This window comes from Plectropomus leopardus, chromosome 16, assembly GCF_026936395.1.
Source record: "Plectropomus leopardus strain MGB_pleo_1.0 chromosome 16, ASM2693639v1, whole genome shotgun sequence".
Lineage (NCBI taxonomy): Eukaryota > Metazoa > Chordata > Actinopteri > Perciformes > Serranidae > Plectropomus > Plectropomus leopardus.
In genome coordinates this window covers 8,583,796-8,606,242 of record NC_142191.1, presented here as the reverse complement: position 1 = coordinate 8,606,242, position 22,447 = coordinate 8,583,796, and the positions used below count along the sequence as shown (strand labels likewise).

General features: G+C 39.9%; 1 protein-coding gene across 1 annotated transcript; it reads right to left on the bottom strand.

Moving 5' to 3' along the window:
• Nucleotides 1–239: 239 nt before the first annotated feature.
• On the bottom strand, nucleotides 240–22,447 carry rnf217 (ring finger protein 217). Its single transcript, XM_042503711.2, has 7 exons — nucleotides 21,177–22,447; nucleotides 14,072–14,293; nucleotides 13,019–13,183; nucleotides 12,029–12,126; nucleotides 11,839–11,942; nucleotides 9,824–9,895; nucleotides 240–7,773 (listed from the first exon to the last, which is right to left on the bottom strand). Exons 1-7 carry the CDS (start codon nucleotides 22,128–22,130, stop codon nucleotides 7,694–7,696), a joined length of 1,695 nt encoding a protein of 564 aa, XP_042359645.2. The 5' UTR covers nucleotides 22,131–22,447; the 3' UTR covers nucleotides 240–7,693.

Sequence of the window (22,447 nt, the reverse complement as noted above, 5' to 3'; positions counted from 1 at the left end):
ATTTGAATTGCTTATACAAAAAAATTAACCTTTTAGTGATTTGCATCCTGCAGAGCATGTATGACCCCTGCTGACGTAAACCTGTAGTGACAACGGTGACTTCAAACGAGAGGAGAGGTTAATCAATATACAGATATATAGACTGTCGGTGACTACAAAACATCAAATAAATCAAAAATTAACAAATATGTCAAGTGTAATAATATGTCAATGTCATATAAAACAGTCAACACAGGACATTTTTTTGGCATTTGACCCAGTTTAGTTTATTCTTCATCAGATCCTCAGATGAAAACAATGGTTGTGCCTGGCTAGGTGAGCAATAATAATAATATCAACAGACATTTTTAATGGTGGCAGCAGGTGGAAGAATCTGTTTTAGTGCAAACAAGGAGCACAGTAATCAAATTTAAGACATTTCTTTGAATGAAAATACCCTTCAAAATAAAGTGGCGTACAGACATAAAATGTTCCCCTTCTCCCAACAAGTTTACATCCTGACTTTACTGTTGAACAAATATTTAGAGGCCTCCTGAGTTGAAATTAACCTATGACATTTTGTCCCTATCTACATATCTGATTTGAGGAAAATGACACACCTTTTTTAAATATAATCATTTGCGTCGATTTGCCATCGAATGTTCGGAACCAGCGTGGCTGATCCCTCGTTTTAATCTTCAGAGTCCAAAGAGTGAGGTTTATATAAGCCAAAATAAAGTGATAGTTAAACTTGTGCAAAACTATAAGAGTATTTGGGATGTAGCTGACACCCTGTATTGTGGTTACCTGAAAAATGTTACAGGTTTGATTTCATTTCTGCTTTTTAACACACAAATTCTCAATCAAGGGCCTGTGTTTTTGGGGCAACAGATTCACAGATAACATTGGTTGCAACACTTAATGCATAACTTGGAGAGGCTGTGATGGATTTCTACCCCTTTTGTAATCTTTAAAGTCACACAGGGGCCCTGAACCGCATGTTGGCAAACCCTGATCTATAATGGCTGTGAAGGCACTATTGCATGTTTATGCCGAAATCACTGGGATTGTCACACAAACAAAAAGGCCGGGGGGCATCAGCCAGCCGATACGCCCCTGCACAGGAAAATCATTGGCCAAAATATAGAGCAACACTTTTTTTTGCATGTCAAGCTTTACCCAAAAATGTTGCGTAGTGTTTCCAGAAATGTGATCAAGACAATGATCTGTAAAAATACAACAAAACAAAACAATGATGGCATTTCCACATGGCATCTCAACAGTGAATCTGTGGATTGACACGATTGATACACGAATAAAGCGAAAGAAATCAGATATTTGGGGTTGCCATGATCATGTTAGGGAGCCTAAGGGACTGTTGGTTATTTATCAGAGGGGAGGGGGTGATAAAAAAGGAGGGGGGCACTTTGCTCAAATTTTTTTAAGCAATGGGGAGAGAGTTGGGTTTTTCAAATTAGCGACATCCAACTTTAAATAGTTGTAATTTGTATTTATTTTAAATACCATAAGAACCCCAGAACCCACAAGTGGGTTTGAAATGTCCCTTATTAATTTACATTTTTTCCTGTTGCTGAGCAAGTGGAACAAGTTCATATTTAACCCTTTGAAACCTGAGAAAATTGGCTTGATTTCTTAAAATAAAAAAAAAAACATGGGATGAGGCGATGAGCAAATTTACAAGAAATAGTCCAAAAATTAGCAAGAAATAAAAAGTTACAAGAAAGTTACCAAAAAAAGCACAAAAAGGAAGAAAAGTATATCAAACAAAAAATGACCTCAAGAAAGTTTTTCTTTTTTCCTTCAATATCATCTGAAATATATAACTAAGAGAATTATAAATATAGTTTCTCCTCGCATTTTTTTGTTTGATCATGTCTAATAATTCCCCCAGCCAATTTTCAAATAATATCCTTGTCACCTTTAACTTTTATTTTATTCTTTTTTTTTTTTGCAATTTGTGAAACATTTCTTGCCAAGTCTCTCATTACATTTTTCTTCATGTGTTTCTACAAGAAATCGAACAAAATTTCTCAGGTTTCATAGTTTTAAATGCTGGTAAAAGGCTTCTGAATGCAGCACAAAAAAACTGCTGTCATTTCAGGTGCCAAAGGGTTAAATTTACTGTCTGACAGCAAAACTGACAAATACATCTGACTTTAAATCCTAAGAAGCTGCTTATTTTGTTTGAGCGAATATTGCTAAATCTTACTTAATTATTTATGTAAACTATTAGTCAGTTTTTAAAAATGCAATTTGTAAATTCTCTGGAGATGGACTTATTAATCGAGTAATCAGTTCAGCAAACTCCAGCGGGGTTTCTGATAAAATGCCATGGAAATAATAAAATGTACTTTATGTGCCGCAGTAGATCAAAAGCATTTCATCTCTGTGCCGAAGACAACGGTAAGTACAAACGTCCATCACACACTCAGTCATATTTCAAACAAAGCAACAAAAATGCAGCAGTTCAACATGTCAGTGTAGTACTAGCTGAGCAGTTAGATAATGTACACATATATTGCCTGGGAAAAAATGTTTAAGAAATACTTCACCCACAAAATGGTCATTAGTATATCAATTATTAACCCTATTTTATGTTAACGTCAAGAAAACCTTTTTTTTCTCGCATGCCTGTGACGAAGAATCCAAAAACAGAGAAAATTTGTGATGAATTGAAGTCACAGGGGTCTAAGTTTAACAAACTACATCAAAACGTGTTTAAAAACACTCTCACAACTCGTACAGCATGGTTTAAATCTCATTTATCCAGTTATATGCTCAGTACTTCCCAAACAGGCAGCTCTTTCTGACGGAGAACTGAATCGTAAAGCCAGACTCCATTGACAAAAACAGTAATTTTACTTTGCTGAACACAAGAACTGCTGGTCTACCGCCTTGATCTGTTTATTAGTCAGTTTGTTTTATTGTGTGACTTCAGTGTTTTCAAGGGTTAGTCCAGATTCACCAAAGTCACACAATAAAACAAAGAAACTAACTAATGGAGGCAGCAGTAGACCAGCAGCTCCTGTGTTCAGTGAGGTAAAATTACTGTTTTTGTCAATGAAGTCTGGCTCTGAAGAAAGAACAGAAAACGATCACTTTTAGTTCAGTTCCCTGTCAGAAAGGGCTGTCTGTTTGGGAAGCGCTGAGCAAACGACTGGATGAATCAGACTTGGATCAAACTGCATGAGTTGTGTGAGAGTCTGTTAACAGAAAAATAGTTTTGCTATTGTTTTATGACTGATTCATGAAGAATTTCCTGTTTTTTGGATTCTTTGTTCACTGTGGAGACATGCAAGAAAAGCAAAGTTTTCTTCAAGAATGCAATGTAACATGAGGTCAGTAATTGATATAAAAATTATCATTTGGGGGCTGTGGTATTCCTTAAACTAGACAGTTTCAGTGTTTTTGTTTGGCGCATAAATTACACATTTAATTTCCCAGTGCTGTATTACTAATACACATTTTCTTGTTACACTTTTTTGACCCCTAAGCAGCGTTCACAAAACAGCCTAGTCATGCTCTGAAACACAGACTGTGTTTGCATGGCTGAGATATTTGGATCTCTTTTGACATTAATTTTACTTTTTTACTTCCAGAAATGTTTGCAAAGCAGCTCTGGGCAAACACATCAGGAAGCATTTTGACTCTGAGATTTCTGTGGCGCAGCTCATGTGGATGCAGGGCTCTGGGTACAGTGAACAAAAAACAAACTCCCTGAGAGCGGATTCAAACCCAGAGTCAGGACCTACTGAAAGCAGTGTGTAACAATATATTGTCCTTAAAGAATTAGGTACAGTTTGACTGTACTTGACAGTATTATTTAACTCCCAGATGTAGAAAACATGTCAGATCCCTGGGATAAAGACAAGCTTATGATGTCCAACATGCATGAACATCAACCCTGCTTTTCCTTCATGCCTTACGACGATTCAGTGATGAACTGTGCTGTGACAATCAGGATATATTCCACTGGTAACCTCTACAGATTTTGTTTCCAATGGAGGCCACAACTTTTTTATCATTTCGCATATTTTTCTTGCTGTTGCATCTCATATGTGCAGATATTTTGTGCTTCTTCTTGTCTTTTTCTTTTCTTTAAATGTCTCATGATGGTGCAAAAGAAAGATTGCTCCATGAAGTGTTGAGATGAACACACAACAAGTAATCAGAGTGATGCTGAAACCACTTGTACTTGACTGCAGCAAGCACCGCAGGTGTCACTCTCACGTATCAGAGGCTTCAAATCATCCAATCTGGACATTTTTGTGTCTAACTAGCAGCAGATGCAGCTCCAGTGGAGTACACTCATTTTCCAACCTAAGGGCTGACAGCAGGGAGGAGAAGATAGAGGGATAAGTGAAGGACAGCGAGCTGGCTGCTGCCAGGTGACGACCTTTAAAGCTCTTGAAAATCTCTTGTTTCCTGGCAGCGTGCCGAGTGTGTGCTTTCTTGCAGAATGTGCCAGTGTGCATAAGAGAATTATGTGCATGTTAAAAGCCAATATCCAAACTCTCAAGACAGACAGACAGGCGTCCTCTTATCACTGCAAAAATCAGACACAAAACCAAACTCTGCTTCAATTCTTTAAACCTGGTCACCTAACACTTCAAGGAACACTGTGTAGGATTTAGAGGCATCTAGCTTTAAGCTCTAGCGAGTGCCAAGCGTCAACCTTCGGTTAAAATTCCCTCAGTGTTCACTGTTCAGAAGGGTTTTTACCAGGAGCCAAATTGTCCTCAGAGGTCTCTTCCTCTCCAAAACAAACCGCCTCGTTATTAAAACCCATAAAAACACTGAATGAGGCAGCTTCTCGTTACAAATCAGTGTTGCTCCGGCGTTTACGGCTCATCACGGACAGGCTAGCCCAGCACCTGAAAATGTTTGCACACCTTTTTATCTCTGAAAAGTTAAGATCAAGACATTCAAGAGGTTTTTAACCAGGAGCCAAAGTATGGGCAGAGGTCTCTTCCTTTCCAAAACAAACAAGCCCAATTATTTAAACCGGCCAAAACACAGAAAGAAGCAGTTTCTCTTTAACTTTAATCTTCGTTTTTCGAATGTCTTTTGGTTCAACATGGAGAGGCTGCTACCTATGTTGACCGATGCAAAATGCAGACGACCCCATTTACAGCCGGCGTTTGGTTTGTTCTTTCTGGGCTACCATAGAAACATGGCAGTGCAACATGACAGGCTCCATATTTGAGGACCCGCTCCCTATGTAGATATAAATGTCTCATTCTAAGGTTACGAGAACACGATGCTTTTCAGGGGACTATACACTGAAGAAAACATACTTATTATATTAACATTCAATTTCTATCAATAAATCCCTCTTAATTATACACACTGGTCCTTTAAACTCCAAATTTAATCTACCACATATTCAGTGCACAGCAGCCTGATGAAAACTCATTCCTAAAAAAAATATATCTTAACACCCTGTTCAGCTTTAAAGCAAACCACCACCCAGGCTACATATGAAAAATACAACCTTCAATACTTTGTCCTGTTTAGCAACAGGTACAATTCGCATGTTCAGTCATTTTAATTCTGAGCAGCTTTCAACTATCTTTTGCATGATCCTACAATCTTTCAGAGCCTCTGGTTCTTTATACTGACTCCACTACACACCGACAGCATTACCACCCAAAACCTCTGCAACAGGCAGCCCCTAAAAACAATAACAAAACAATCCAACAAAGGGACAGGGTCAACCGTCTGTCCTGCCACATTCAGCGTTTTGTTTTGGCACAATTGCCGCACAGCAGCTTTTTTTTTTTTTTTTTTTGATGATGCAGATACTGGCATACAGTGTGGGCACAGCAGAGACAACCTGCCTGGCAGAGCGGGTGTGTGAGCCACTGTTCAACCAGGCAGAGAGGAGAGGAGACGAAAAAAGTGAGGAAGATAGATAGAGGAGCTGATGGAGAACAGAAAATAATGAAGGCTAAAAATTTCACTTTCCAATATTTCATTTAGGGGTCACAGGGATGAACATGTTAGGGATGTCCCGGTCAGATTGGAAGGATCCGTATTGTATCAATCCATTTCTTAATTGCTCGGGATCGGTTATTTTGAGCATGTGTCCCACCCGACCCTTTGTTTATGTTCAGTGTGGAATTGTGATAAGAGTCATACAAATATATTTCTTTTACTTTTTTTTCGCAAAAATTTAAAATAAAAATATTATTGAACTGTTTGGACGCGCATATTTTTTGTATTGCATTGCAGAGCTATTAAACTGTCAAGCACACTGGATTGATTTTATGAATTATTTTAAAGTACTTGAACTGTGCATCGTGCAGCTGTATTATCCAGGTAAATACAAGTATCACAAACGCTTAATATCAAATTACTCGGATCGGGATCAGGGGAAAAAAACGTGATCGGGACATCCCTACAATATGTGTTTGCAAACAAGACCCCTTTTTAAAGCTAATGTGGGTGTGACCTTTGTGTCACTCTAAGATGCACGACTCAGCTTTCAAAACTTCTCGGAAAACTTGATATCAGGCAGAGTCGTCCAGGTTGAAAAATATTTAGGTATCATCCTTCCATCCCGTCAAGTTAAGTCTTTTCATATTATTCTGACTCGTTTGTGCTTGTTAAACACTCCGAATTGCAGTGGGAATTTTCAATATCCAATGAAAATTGAGTTTCCAACAGATAAAGATTGAACAAATTCGGCGTCCTGCTTTGTTGCATCCGTGAGAACAAATTTTTCCATCATGGCTTGGCCCTTAAATTCCATATTGCGCTTTTAGCTTTTTTCTTTCCTCACAAGTATCCGTTACTCATCTGTGAGCTCCTCCTGTTGTCAGTATTCAAAATTCCAGTATCCGACACTGTCGACACATTTAAAATCTTCCATCCACACAAAAGCATGTCATCGTATCGGGCCAAAAAACGAGCTCCAAGTTCGCTCTTTTAACACGTTCTCAAAAAGCGCACGTGTAAACAAAACTGAATCTGTCTGTTTTATGTTTTTAGATTTGTTAAATGTGTGACAGAAGAATGAAAAGCTTGAAATATACACTCCTGAAACTCCCTGTTCTGTGTCCGGGACAAGAGGTGGCCAGCAGGAAGTTCTCTGCTGTTGAATTTAATTGAGATTTAAAGGGACAGTTCACTGCAAAATGCATATATTTCCTCAACTTCAATGCTTTCTATGTGTCCAGATTGTTTTGGTGAGAGTTTGTTTTTTTTGACACTTTGAGCTCCAGTGCCATCACGTTTTGTTATATTGGAGAGAAGGCAGATATCTACGGCCGATATCTCCAACACTCTGCAACTCACACCAAAACAATCTAGAGTGATAAACAGCACTACAGAAAAGATAAGATGGACTTTTTATTTTGGGGTGAACTGTCCCTTTAAGGTGATTCCAACACTATTTAAATTAACATTTTTCTTCTCTTGAATATGCAGCATTCTTCTTGCAGCAATGCGCCGCTGAGACACAAATATTCTCGGCGCGATGACGTGTGATTATCCAGGCCTCGCTTTATTTGTTTATGAACTTCCTTCCAACTGAAAGGTCGTCACTAATTGTTAATTTTGTGATGTTCCCCTCAGACATTTGCAATGACTCAGGCTGGCGTGTTTGTCCCTGAGGAGATGTGGGCGTCGTCTTTCAAGCTGTGTGTGTGTGTGTGTGTGTGTGTGGTCGAGATGAAGTGCAGGGCAGGTTTCAGATCCAGCGTCCGGATCCTTGTGTGCGCTGCTTCTTCCTCCGCTTACACACATAGTACACTGGGAAAACGACCAAACCTGCAGCCAAGAGAGGAGGTTGTAGAAATGAAGAGGAAAAAGAAGAAAGGTGGATTTAAGCGAACTATCCGTGTTTCTAATCATACTAATTTTAACTATTCAATAATGTAAATCTTGAATTATCTGTTAACGTTAAGCTCTGATGAGTTTTCTGTACAGAGATGATAAGATTATTCTGTTTTAAAGCACATAGATTTGGCATACGTGAAATAAATTGAGCGGAAACAGAAAGCAGCAGCAGCACAACACTGATTCTAATAACGGTGAAAATAAATGTGAATCTGCCATCACGGCATGTTAGCCCGCAGCGGATCATCTGTCAGACGCACAGACACGGGAAAGAGATTAACACTAATTACAGTTCAGCCGAGGCATCAGTAGTTCACAGTACGGGCTGACAGAGTGCTCGCAGAGTGCAGCTGCATGATATTACTAGTAAATGTAGTTCCAGGAAGTAAAAAGCCCAGGAGGAGTGATAATCTGGATCTACGGCTTTGGCATTTTGAAAACAAGAAGAGTTTACTTCTCTTATGTGAGGATTTACCACTGAAAATGCATGTTAATATAACAGGGTTCATACAGCTTAAGGCAAATTAAATTTAATACTTTTTTTGTCCTGTGAAAACATCAGATTACCTATACCAAGTGTTGAAAAAAATAGAGTGGAATACATGGAAAACAATGAAAATATCACAACATGATAATCTTTTTGGTTTACAAACTGAAGTGGGAATATATGGCATTTTCTGGATGGCTTTCTTGTACATTTTGTGGTTTCACTCTGCATGTGAGATCCCACGACCTGGATTCCTATCATAATGAATTTAAGAGGAGGAATTTAGGAGATTATTTAACCATCAAAAGGAGATTTTACCACATATTTTGAGATTTTATGAAGCAAAATCAGAAGACAACGGTTTATAAAATCCTACTTCTCATGTCACAAAAATTTGTTTTTTTGACTGGATCACAGCATGCGAAGGTAGTTCTATCAAAGTAAAAGTCTGTGAGTGAGGTTAGCTTGCTAACTAGTCAGCCGCAGTCGAAATCAGTGTTTTGGATGGAAGAAAGAGAGGATCACCTCAATCATTTTTTAGAGGAACAGCTGTGTCTGTGTGACTCACAAGCCTTAAAATGTATGCGTAATAGAGCAATAATGATTAGTCTATTATTCAATCAGTTGATCAAAAGGAAATTAATTGACAACTACTTTGAGAATCAAATGATCATTTTCGTTCATTTTTGAGCGAAAATGTCAAACATTTGCAGCTAATTAAATGTGAGAATTTGCTTCTTTGTCAGTTATGATAGTAAATTAAGTCTTGGACTTTTGGTTGTACAAAAGAAACAACTTCAGTCGTCAATTTGGGCAGATTATTTGATAAAACAATTTTTTAAAAAATCGTTAGTTGCAGCCCTAAATAGTAAAGTTATTGAATATTATGTCAAACAACGTTGGAACAGTTGCTGCTTCTGTTATGTCGAGGAAATAAAATGACAGAACTTGTGCCGCCACCTCAGTAACAACCTGGAATTAGAGGAGGAGCAATTCTTTGGTTTGACCGACTTATCAGCACCAACAGCACATTTTACAAACTATCTTTTTTGGCAGTATTTGGCTCGAGTTGTGGCCAATGGCTGCGCAGCCTCCACCGGTGACGCAATGATGTACATCACCAACAGGAGCTGAAGAGCTGCAGACGAAAGCAGCTATGAGTGTCTCTAAGTATACTGCTCTTCATTTTAAGATGTATTTACATGAATTTTTGGGCTGGACCGCTACAGCGAGGCACAGTCGGTGTCTGATTGAATACTGCCTCTTCCTGCCTCAAATTAAAACCCCTGTAGCGTTTATTTAACGCTACAGGGGTATAGATATATACAAGGTTTTGACCTAGTTTTGTTGCATAGACAGTGCACCTGCTTTGCTGTGTGGGAGAACATATCTGTCATATCGTCAAACCATTTAGCTGCTATCTGTTTACTGCTCTCTCTGAGGCTGCAGTGTGACTGATGTGCATGTGTGTGTTCATGTGTGTAATTGTGTTACCTATCACCAGTGCGAGAGCTCCGAGCACCACGACCAGCAAAATGACCACTGGAGCTATCAGCACCTTGGTGGCTGCAGAAGAAAACAAACAGAGAGGGGAGCCAATTAATGATCAATATTAATGAATAAATGTTCCTTTCTGATGGAGTAGAAATTGCATGATCCAAAATTAATGTGCACCGCTACAAAAGAAAAAAAAATTCAAGATGTTTGGCCATCAGTGCACTGATTTGGCTGTGAAGGACGCTGATTGCCGAGCAGATTTTAGGGAAAATTCTCCATCCACATTAAGATGCCCCTTATTACATGCAAAATATGTGCTGCCAACAATCCGTGGCATGAAGACAGCGACAAGAGCTGTAACGGCTAAGTGGTTCTCGTTAAGGGACAAATTAGCTCTCAGTTCAACAGGCACCCTGCTGATGTAACTCGCTGTAGCTGTCATGGAGAGCAGAGTCAAACAAATCTATCAGAGTTCAGCTTCCTGCAGGCTTGCTGGTGCATAAATTTCATAACTGCGAATGGATAATTATAACGAACGTAATCTGATATGCGCTGCTTTCATACTTCATTATAAAGCTTTCGCTCAGTGCCAGCACAGAGTTAAATATGGAAGTGTTTACTCATGTCCGTCACTGATTCGACATGGCTGGCAACAACACATTTTGATTTAAGGATTTTATCCAATGCTTTAAGAAAAAAACTATTCCACTGCTACTTCTATGGGAATTGTTTTCTTTGTTCTACAATTATAATCTAAATATGAGGACAACATGATATCACTGATTTATTTTGGGTCATTCTGGACAACTCAGGAAATCACTGATAAAAAATAAAGCACGCTGAGGCACTTTGGATACATCAGAAAGTTCAGCAATAGTTTATTGCCAATTTAATCAATGTGTCTAATTTGGCATTGACAAATCGGTGCCTAATCGCACTGAAAACAAATTATAGCTGTGGCTGATGATGGTTATGTCACACATTTTGCAGACCCTCTACGATGTCCAAGCCAGTAGGTGATTTAAAATGGCCAGATGCCATTTATCTGAACCAGGAACTGTAATGATTAAACTACTGAAAGCTATCAAAATTTGACAGTGTGTTTCTATTCAAACAGCCATAGCATTTGTAGTCTTCACAGCACTAGTTTAGCAACCAGGAAACTCACTGACCAGTTGCACACACTGTAAATCATCTTATAAGATACTACTCAGTAGGGCTGCCCCTTGAAAGTTGGATACTCAAATCATCAGTCAGAGACCGTCAGTCGACTAAGATTGCTTCAAGTCTAGCAGTCTTTTTTTGTGTGCAGTGTACTTGTGGGGACGATTTGGTACCCAGATTTTGCTGCACAGTGAGTGCTCTTGACTCTTACTCTTTGCAGCTGCAGACATGCTGCAGCAGCAGAAAAAGTGGTAAACTTACAGTTCACGAGAAGTTAATAAGATACAGTCTTTGACTTTTGTTGATATCTAGTGTCGGCAAAATTTTTTTTGCATGTTTTTGATCTCTCTTTTGCGCCGTTTGCTTGTTTACTAAATGACATGAATGCCGCTGTCACACTGAACGTCCTGAGGAGACTGTTCAAACTTTAAAACTTTGCATGGAAAACAAAACTAATCATCACATATTTGTATTGAACAGCCAAATCCTATTTGACTGGAATAATTCTGAGTCGGGTACAGCCCTACCACTCAACCAATCAAATCTGTGCATTCAGATAAGCATGAGGACTCGAGTCGGTGAGTGAGACACACACACAGGAGAGAGAAGAGATGAGAGACGGGAAAAGCTTTTATAATCAATTATGCTTTCATATGTTCATTTTCTTCACAGCCAATTCAAAACTAGTACGCATTCCCACCTTTCAGTCAGTTTTGTCTCGGATCAATAATGTTCTCTTAAGCAGGGGCGGCAGCTAGCACGGCTAAAACACTCTCAAACAATTGAGGTTAAGAAGTTTCTCACTGTTAAAGAAAGAACAGATCAAGATTCCTCTCACACCAACTTACCACAGACCGACCCCCTGATCAGCCGTCTCAGGTGAGGTTTATCAGGTAGATAACGATACTTGCATCCGAACACGCTGAGGTTGGATGTATGGTCCCCAAAAAACCTGACAACAAAAAAGCGTTATTATTAAATCAGATCATCATATAGAAAAAGGAGTAGAAGGCAGATAGAGAGAATAAAGATTCTAACCTCAGGTGTCGGTAGCGTTCTCCACAGCGGTAACAGAAGTTCGTGTTACATTGCGTACATGTCATGTGGTCACATCCCTCTGTGCGCTGAATATGGATCTACAGGCAAGAACAAGATGCATATATTGATAAAAGGAATTATGAGAATATCTTTCACTCTTTTAGCTTGAATAGATCATTATGTTCTCCTTACAGACTCAAGATCGGGGCCGGTTCATTGTAAAACAGTCCAGTCTTTGCTGCACTAAAATGCAATCTGTAAACTATAAGCATATGCTTCAGCTTCTATTGAGCTGCGCTGCAATATGCATGCAGCAGTTCACTTAATGGATCTTTGCTGTTTGGCTGCTGTAGCAGCCAGCACTACTATAAACTGGGCATTAAGTTCAGCTGCTCTCAGCCTCTTTTCCAGCTAAACGCAGCATGACACCAATTTGTTGGCGTCACAGTCAAACACGATCCTCTCTCCCGGCTTCCAGAGCACAAATTCAGGGACATCAGTGTGATGAACACAGATGGAAAGTGTTTGCTGCTGCGAGCGAACAGTTCCCATATACCGGTAATTAGCTTAATCTACGTCTTGCTTTAGTCATCTTCTGACAGTCAAATTAGATATTGTGTGGACTAACTTGGTCGCAATGAGAGCAGGCTTGTTTTATGACTGTGAGAGAGATGCCAGCGAGTCTACCAGATTCGGTTCTGTGCAGCAGCAGAGGCATCATTAGTTTTTCAATATGTTCGCTGTCTATGCGTCTTTGTCCTGCTGTTCTACATGCACTTAAACTCTGAGCGTCCATCTACTTCTTCTACAGCTCCCCATCCATCATCTGTCCTTGCTCTCATGCTTCTTAGCCTCCATTGATTTATTCATCTATATTGATTCAGCCCTCCATCAGTCAGACCTCTTTCCATTCACCCACACCCGTCTCACAAGGCGGCCACATTCAAGCATTCCTCGGCCCAAGCTGTTCATAATAACTCGTATTCTTACCTTGCACTGTGGACATTTCTGGGCGTTTCTTTGGCCGTGCTCTATGACACTGGCCCAGCTTCGAAGCAGCTTGTCTCCTTTCCTGTAGTCGCGGCATTTGACCCCGTTGTGCCACGGTGCGTGGCATTTAAAGCACCACACAAACTGGCAATTGCTACACTGGATCTACAGAAGGGACAGAAGACAGGACGACCATGCTAACATTACTTTTAAAGTCCCAGTGAAGGAGAGCTTCTGTACTGTGATGTATTTCCCATTGAACGGAGATATTTGAGCTACGTACAGTTACGAGATAAATTTAAATCAAATACTTTGCATTTGTTCAGTACACTAAAAAGGAGCAATACGAGGCTACAGAGAAGCTGAACTGCGATAAACGACATCTTTCCTCAAAAGGGTGTGCGTATGGGCTTTGAGATATGTCTTCTCGTGGGTGATGGGTGTGTCAAAGGTATTATCAAATCAGCAGGGACGTGTAAAAGCAAATGTATTAAAAGGCTCAACTGCTGTTTCCATTTAAAGATTTTTTTTTGCAACAAAATGTATGAAAATGACTAGACCAGTGTAACATTTTTGTTAGATAAATGAATTAGATCTCAGCCACACTGTTTTTGAAAAGAAAACAAAGATTTTGGACACTGATTTCCAAACACATTTCTTCCCATTCCTCTCCACATTGCTCAGGTAGCTACTACATCCACAAATGGTGAAGTTTGGTTTTGTATAACTGCTGTGGCTAGCTACTAGTTGCCTCAAGTATCACATGATTGGCTAAACTTTTATCAACGCCTCTGAGTGCAGAATAAGTCTTCAAACATTTCAAAGTGTAGAATGAGAAAAGACAGAGATTTTGATGTAAAAATACTCTGATATTGATTGTCGTGCATATATTTTTGCAAATATAAAGAGACGAATAATCAGTTAACAAAGGGAAACAGGATTAAATCTGAGAAATGTATTTTTAATTTCACCGGATCTTTAAAGGTATATATCAGCTGAAGGTGGAATTAAATTTTGTCATGTATTACCTTCTGTTTTGTTGGGTTATCTTACCTTGTACTTGTGCTCAGTGCGGTTGGAACTGTGGCTCTTCAGAGACGTGAACTGACTGCACTGAGGACAGGGTTTGGTGCTCGAGTCCAGCTGGCTTAGCTCCAAAAAGTAACGGTATTTTGCCACGTCATCACTGGTTAAATGGGAAATCACCACTCCCTCCTCCAGGTAGCCACTGCACTCTGGGATTGGACAGCTGATGTAGGATTTGGCTACTCGCACCTAGAAAAAACACCACAAAAATCTGATTTTAACTCGAATCAAGCACATTAAAGATTTTGAATACATGTTCAAGTGAAAGTAACACAACATATCCTGCAATTTTAGCCGCTCCACAGTTTGGATCTTTCTACGATGGGTTTCTTTCATATTGTGTCCCACAAATTGAAAAAAAAAATTAAAAGGTGACAAGAAAATGATCTTAAACTTGACTAAAATTTTTTTGAAAATGATCAGATGAGGAGGGGAAAATATCAAGAAAAACGTATTTATAATTACTAAAATCATACATTTAGAACTAGATTACAAAAAAAAAAAGTTTAATAATTTCTAATTTATTTATTTATGTTTATTATTTTGTTTTATTTTAGCACTTCTTTCAGGTAATTTTCTGTTTTGTTGTGTTACTTTTCATTATTTTTTGTGTGCTAATTTTCAGGGAATTTTCTAACTTTATGGTCATTCCTTGTTAAGGTTCTCATTGCCCTCTTCCCATGCTTTTGAAAAAAAAATCAAGCCAATTTGCTCAGGTTTCAAAAGGTTCAGCATGTTCCTCAACAGTACATTGCTTAGCGTCTGTGTCGGACTCCTGCCTGCTTCTCCAAACTGGGGGCGTGCCAACCGCCATCTACTCTACGTAACTGACTATAAATAAGTACCAATGAAAAAATCAGAGGTATCCCTTTAAGTTGTCACCTGGGCTCAATAAAAAACAATGTGTGTGTTCAGATCTCATCCATCGTGACCTTGGATACAAGGAGTACGTATCAAACTTCATTCTCAACATCCTGCTCTCTTTCTGTCTGTTTCCTCTCAGGGCATCTCTTTCTCTTTAGTTTCTTCTCACTCTATCTTCCCCATTTCACATATTCTTTGTCACCTTCTCTTCCTCCCCACATGTTCAGTCCATCAAAGCCAGTGAGACCAGTTGCACTGACACATGATAAGGCATTTTGTCATTGTGTGTGTGTGTGTGTGTGTGTGTGTGTGTGTGTGTGTGTGTGTGTGTGTGTGTGAGAGAGTGTGTGTGTGAAATGACAGCAGACAGAGTGCAGAGAACAAAAGCATCACCTTCTGACTGTGTTACACCCAATATCCCCTACAGCGCACACACACACACACACGCACACACACACACAGACACGCTAAGAGCCTGTTACATGATTATGAAAATGTATCCTCTGAAGGGCATTAGAGCTGATGTGTTAGTAATGTTGCCACAACACTGACGCTGTGATGACCACTGCCAGACTGGTTGGACGGGTTAGGACTGCTGCCAGTCTATTTGCCTCTCACATACCTGTGTCACTGTGTGTGTGTGTGTGTGTGTGTGTGTGTGTGTGTGGTGTTTTAAAATGTGGAAATATAAGCCAAAATAAAGCCATTGCACAATTAAAGCAGCAAAGAAAAAGCATGTCCAAAGTCTGGCCTGGGGGCCAATCATGGCCTGTGAACCAATTTCAAACACACTATGTGTCCCAGCACACAATATTTGTTAATCAAAAAAGATCAATTTGCATTTTCTTTCCTTTCAGACATGCACCAAGCAGGAACTATGCAGGGGGAACTCATTTTTACAGTAAACAAGCAAACAAACAGTTGCAAAATAAAGACGATATAGTGTAGTTAAAGCACGTCTGGCTTGTGCACACTGTGGTGCTGCAACTCTTGCAGCAGTGAACCCTAACCAGGAGTATTTGCACCTCAGTGACCTTCAGCTAAACAGAACTGAAAAACAAAAAAGAAAATTTTGACTTGATTAACCCTTCGATTGAAACATGGAGTGCCATCACTCAGGTATTTAAACCTTTAAGCCCTGAGCAAATTGGTGCATTTTCTTTCAAAAACATGAGGAAAAAGGGTTAATGGGGAGCTTGGTAAAAAATGTTCTATAAATTGCATTAAATAGTAGATTTAGTGAAATATTTTAATTAGCTAAGCAAAAATGTCTTGGGAAAACAAACAAACAAACAGGGGAATAACTATATCTCTAATTATAATCATTACATATCTAAAATTTTGTTATGAATTTACTAGAATTTTAAGCACCTTTTTTCAGATCATTTTCTTATTGGGATTTTTTTAAACAAATTTTCAGGTACTTTTCTTGTACTTTTCTATTCATTTTTTGGAAAGGTCATTTCTTCTTTTGTTGCTTACTGCATATTTGTAATGGGGATAAAACTAAAAAGCCTGATTTGATTGCAAACTGGTGGTTATATTTGACCATATAATCAGTAAGCTGCCCATCAACCTTTGTAAGTTGTACCGGCTTAACGCCACATGTTGCAATAGATGTTGTATAATAGAAGCTGCATTCCACTCAGGGGAGGCCCTGGTGCTGTGCATGCTAGCTAACTGGAACTTCTTACTGGGAAACTTAATGGAACTGAGCCATCGCTAATGTTATCAGTTGCACCTGTGCTTTTTTGACATGTCAAAGTGTCTGCTGTGAGAAACGCCCATTGAGAGCGATTTAAAAGTAGTTTACAAGTGAGCAACTTACAAGTGAGTTAGCTGAAGGTATTTGAAAGCATATTTACATTAATGTCATTGATAAGCAATTTAATTCATTAGCAACAAGTAGCATAAACTAAATAGTTATCAAATCAAAAATATATATTTTTCCTCTTGCCTGTAGTGCTATTTATCAGTCTAGATTGTTTTGGTGTGAGTTGCCGAGTGTTGGAGATATCGGCCACAGAGATGTCGGCCTTCTCTCAAGTATAATGGATCTAGATGGCACTCAGCTTGTGGAGCTCAAAATGCCAAAAAAAATGTTTTTCTTCTGTGCCGTGATATGGTTGGTTGGGGGGAATAGTTCACTACAAAAGAAATAGTTCCTACATGAAACTGCTCACAAAAAGGTCTGTGGATTATCTCGAGTAGCTGGGTCATGATTTCTGGAAAGAGACATTGCTGTTGGACAGTTTATATTTTCATACCTTCATGTACATGAGATATTAACAAAAGGTAATATTCTTACACATTATTCCTATTAAACCGAGAAAGACAAACATACACTTTCTGATTTCATGTTTCTCTCTTTTACTGAAACACAGGCTTCCGTGTCACATACCTTTTTTTCCCAAGAGAAACAGAGTCTCGCTGATTTTTTCTGCATAACGCACGTTGTTTTCCAGCAGAAATACACCATGGAAACGGTCTTTTGATAATTATATCAACTTTATACTGCCTTTCACTGCAGTTTTGATTATCTGTCACAGGCATGACAAAATACAAATTTACCTGTTTTACTCAACCTTTCCTGTTTCTGTTTCAAGATAAAAGCCTTCTGACAATGTTTCTGTTGAAAGCATCCCTTCAGTTGCTGACTCAAGGCATTTTACTGCGAAACATCTGCATGTCCATGTTGTTGACCATGCAGTAGCTGCACGGCTTCAAAGATGAGTGAAGTATGTGCCTTTTATTGAGGCAATAGAGTAGTAATAACAGTAGGAAGCGCTGCAGCAGCTGCGACAACAAACACTGCCACTGCTCATGCATGCAGCGTGGTACACTGCATCCAAAACATCCTAAATACAACCTCTCCAGGTGTTTAAAATCACACTGTCGAGATTTCTTACTACCCTGGTATAAAGTAATACTGCGATACTGCCCATGCTTACTGCTGAGCTATTCAAATAAATTTTTTGGGCACCTTGAGCTCCATAAGCCGAGTGCTATCTCGTTCCATAATATTTCAGAGAGGGCAGACATCTCTATGGCCGATATCTCCAACACTCGGAAACTCACACTAAAAATCTAGATTACTGATTATCACTACAAGAGAAAAAATACATATTTTTGATTTTTGGGCTAAGTGCGCCTTTAAGTTTAAGCAGTTAAATTTGTTAGCTAAAAGTAATAGATAAATGGTTAAGACTCTAGACATAATATTTTTAATAACATGTTGTTTATAATCCATTCAAACAACCAACATTTGGAACATGACAGGTGGTGTCAATGAAGGGGCGCTCGGGCTCATCTGACAGGACTTTAGTGTAGAGAAGCTCATTTTTCCCAGTGAATTTAAACATATAAACACCTTATATCTTATGTTGAGGCAGAAAAAATTCTAGATCGTCAGCTACTATATTCCCGTTTACAACTTTTAAAATAAGATTAAAACTATTGCCTTGATCTGAGGAGGCAGGTTAACAACAACAACAACAACTGAGTTACTGGTTTAATCCACAGCACAACAACACTGTTAGCACCAAACCAGTGCGTTCACTCTCCTGCTGCATCTACTGTATCTACTAAATCCCCTCCAGGGGTCTTTATCTGTTACCATATACTCTGATCTCTCTGGCATAACACTTACTGTTCCCACTGAGGGTTAACACCAAGCATGTGTGCTAAAATAAGGTTTGCAGTACATTGATGGAAAAAAATATAATCCGCCTCTGCAGGATAGTTTACATGACCCTTATCTCATTCTCCGAGCGCTTATCGGAGAGTCTGCTTGTCTCTGTGTTTATGCGATTATTCACGCCTTGTTATCAAAGCAAGATAATTGTAGATAAAAAGCAGAGTGAAAGGCTGATAAAAACTGTTTTGTCTTAACAGATTAAAGCATATTATAGTAGCAGTAGGAAGGACCTCAGATAGTAGCCTCTCCCAAAATTGAACAAACAGAAACAGGGGAAGCATACCAGTTTATTAAAAGTGATCAGAGGATGGTACCAGTTCAAGGCACTTAAAGACAAATCCACCCCTAAACACTTAAGCTTTGTTAGGGAGCAGCGATTATCGATGTGCCTTTCAGCTCGGAGTACCTGTTTCCACAGCAGCTAAAGTGAAGTAAATGTTTCATCCATCTATTATTCAGTTCCTTAATTTATAGGTGTAAATCATCACCAGTATCACTGAGCAGGAGCTCTTATTGTGTCTACAGAAAACACTGTAGCCACAAAATATTTTGTGCCCCTATTGCAACATATTGTGACTAAGTTAAAGAATTACTTTGCCATGGTGATGATGTCTGCGTACACCTAAAACACACCGCTCAAAAACACACCGCTGGGATGCTCCAGCAAAGTTTCTGACATCAACAAGAGGCATTTTGGGGAAGGAAGTGAAGGAAATAATGTAAAAAAAAATGAGCCAAGGTGAAGGACACACTTTTGCTTTGTTCGATGAGGAAATCTTCCTTAAATATGTGCTTCCAAAAACACGGGGAAATCTGTTGAAAAAGCCAAACAGAGCAAAATGCAAGCACTTCTCAAACCATCCCAATTTCAGTGCAGCATGTGTCGTTGACATGGATTCACAGAAAAACAGAGCACACCTGCAGATATTGGCTAGTTGTGACATAAACAATTTCATCAAACTTTGAAAAGTTCTTGCATGAAACGTTTAACTTTTTGTTGCATTTTGGCCTTTGTCGCCGTGTTAACTGGCAATGTGCTGTTACCGTGCGAACGGTGACATCGCAGTTGCACACGGTGTTCTTCGATGGTGTGTCATTACAAAGTTACACCACCAACTACTGGCCTGCCATGCATACTACTGTGTTTTCGGTTGTTTTTGCGAATCCTTGTACACGAAGATTGTTCTCACGATGTTATCATATGAATCATAAATCAGCATTGCCTCAGAATTTGGTGGATCATCATCGAACACCGGGTCAACGAGGGAGAGAGGTTTTTAGTCTTGTCTGTTTTAGAGTTGATTTTAAAATTCATGCCCCAACTTACATTTCTGAAATGCTGACCCCTTATGAGCCAACGCGCAGCCTCAGATCCCCAGATTGGGGCCTCCTGGTTGATCCAGAGTCAAGGCTAAAATCTAAAGGTAACCGTGCTTTTGCCATCAGGGCCCCTCAACTTTGGAAGGACCTGCCTGATGAGATAAGGTTTGCAGAATCAGTGAAATCTTTTAAATCACTCTTTAAAACTCACTTTTACAGACTTGCTTTTATGCGGTCACCTTTACTTATTTATTCATTCATTTTTTATCTCTCTTCCTCTATTCTTTTTCTTGCTCTTACTCTGTTTATCCATTGCTTATCGGCCTGGCCAAATATCGGGGCTGATAGTCAGGATTTTGATGATTATCTGTATTGGCGCTTTATTTTCATGATCACTGATAAAATCAATTAATTAAAAAGTGCAAAAAAAGTGTAATCACGGCAGGAACTTTTACTGTTTAAAAGCTCAGGGAGCTCTTTTTATTTATTTATTTGTCATTTAAATTTCCACTTGACCTTATAAAAAAGTTGCTGGGAGCTTGCTGTATATGATGTTGAAAGTTTCAGTTTTGATCAAAGATTTACTAAAGGCATTTAAACAAAGTTTTATGCTGGAGTTTGTTGTATTCAAAATTTTAAATACTGACAGAAGGATTTTCAATTTAATTTAAATGCATATCGGTTCCAAATAGCCGTTATCGGTCTCCTTAACTACATATAATCTGTATCAGACCTGAAAAACCAATATCAGTCAACTCCTATACTGATTTCTAGTAACTGAATCAGATCATATCGTATTGATCTAAATGAGCTCATATCCCTCTTTTATCGCCAACCATGTACGGTAACATGCATCATATAATGCTTATGATCATTTTGGGAAGTAGTATTCCTTTAATATACAACAGAGAGCCTGTTTAGGCCCTTAATCAAAACATGTGGCAGATTACTGAACGCCAGCTTCAATAGTTCCCAGAAATCTGAACCACACCCCTCCCTTGAGAAGATAAGACTGCAAACATAACACTTAAAAAGTGTGACAGAGAAAACTGAAACTCTGAGTGTGTGAGTGTGTGTGTGTGTGTGTGTGTGTGTGTAAGGACACTTCAACCAGCTGCTGACTGACCCAGCATAGCCCGGTTCTGGGACAGGCTGCAGCACGAAACCATCCCCTCCCTCCCTCCTACAAACCTGGGAGCTGACGTAGAGCTTCAAACACTCGTCGCACACGGTCTTCCTGCAGCAGGGCAGGGGTGCGATGGTTTCCTCCTCCAGGCACACCCGGCAACTCTGCATCGTAGTCTCTGCACCGGCCTGCTCCACGGACACCCGGTGGGCCATGTCCCCGAAAGGATCCACCAAATCGTCCAGCGTATACAAGGCCGGTCCGGGACTCGAACTCGCGTCCCGTCCGACCTCCGGGTCCATTTCTGGTGCGTCAAACGTGACCGTTTCATCGTCTGTGATTTGTGTTCGGTGACTGTCGTTAGCGACGCAGTAAACAGTGCAGTACACGTGCTCTTTGCCGTTAAAAGAGTCGTCTGCAGTGACCGTGTCACCGTCACATGTATGACGGCGCTGACATGTAACGGCTACAAAATCTTGTACATCCGAAGTCAAGTCGCTCGGGGTGTGCTCGTTTTTCGTCCCGGCGTCGCCCGTTTCTCTCTCCGACTTTTCACACTCGCCACATTCGCTCCCATGACCGTTAGAGACGTCGTTATTAACGGTCCCCTCTCGGCTGTCAAGCCCGGCTCCGCCGCTGTCCGGGTCCAAACACAAAGATGGAGATTTTGAAACCCCGAAATTCCTCCTCAAAATCTCCACCGCGCTCGCCCTCCTCCTCTCCCCTCCTCCGCTGTTGCAGTTGTTGTTGTTGTTGCCCTTCGCATCCTTGTCCTCCTCCTCGGTGCTCCTCTCCTCTGACTCCCCTCCGTCCAGAGATAACCGGGAGTTTGACGCGCTGACGCGGCGGCTCAAATCTCTCACCGGCCGCTCAACTTTACCGTCCGTGAAGGAAGTTTCCGTCGGCAGGTTGCGGGACAGTCTCACCCTCCCCTCCTCGAAACTGCTGATAAAACTCGGCATTTTACAGGCGTCAGCTATCGGTTCGTCATCTTCCATCCCCGTTACGGCTCTCCCCATTTAGTGAGCGGGTCTCTGCCGGGCGGACCTCTGCCTGTCTGCCGCTGAACTCCCACTACCAAAACAAAACAAAGCCGCGGCAGCTCGGTGCTTCCGGGTGTCGTCGTCAGCAGGACGGAGCGCAGCGATAGGCCGAGGGGAAGCCTAGTGGTGGAGGTTTAAAATTATACACAGATTTTACCCAGTTTATCTTTACACTGTTAGGTTGACAAAAAAATTTGGGAAAAAAAAAAAATAATAATAATAAAAATAAATGTTCATTCTGTGCATAATTTTGAGAGACATTTCTTCACCTTTTTTGCATTGTACCCATACCA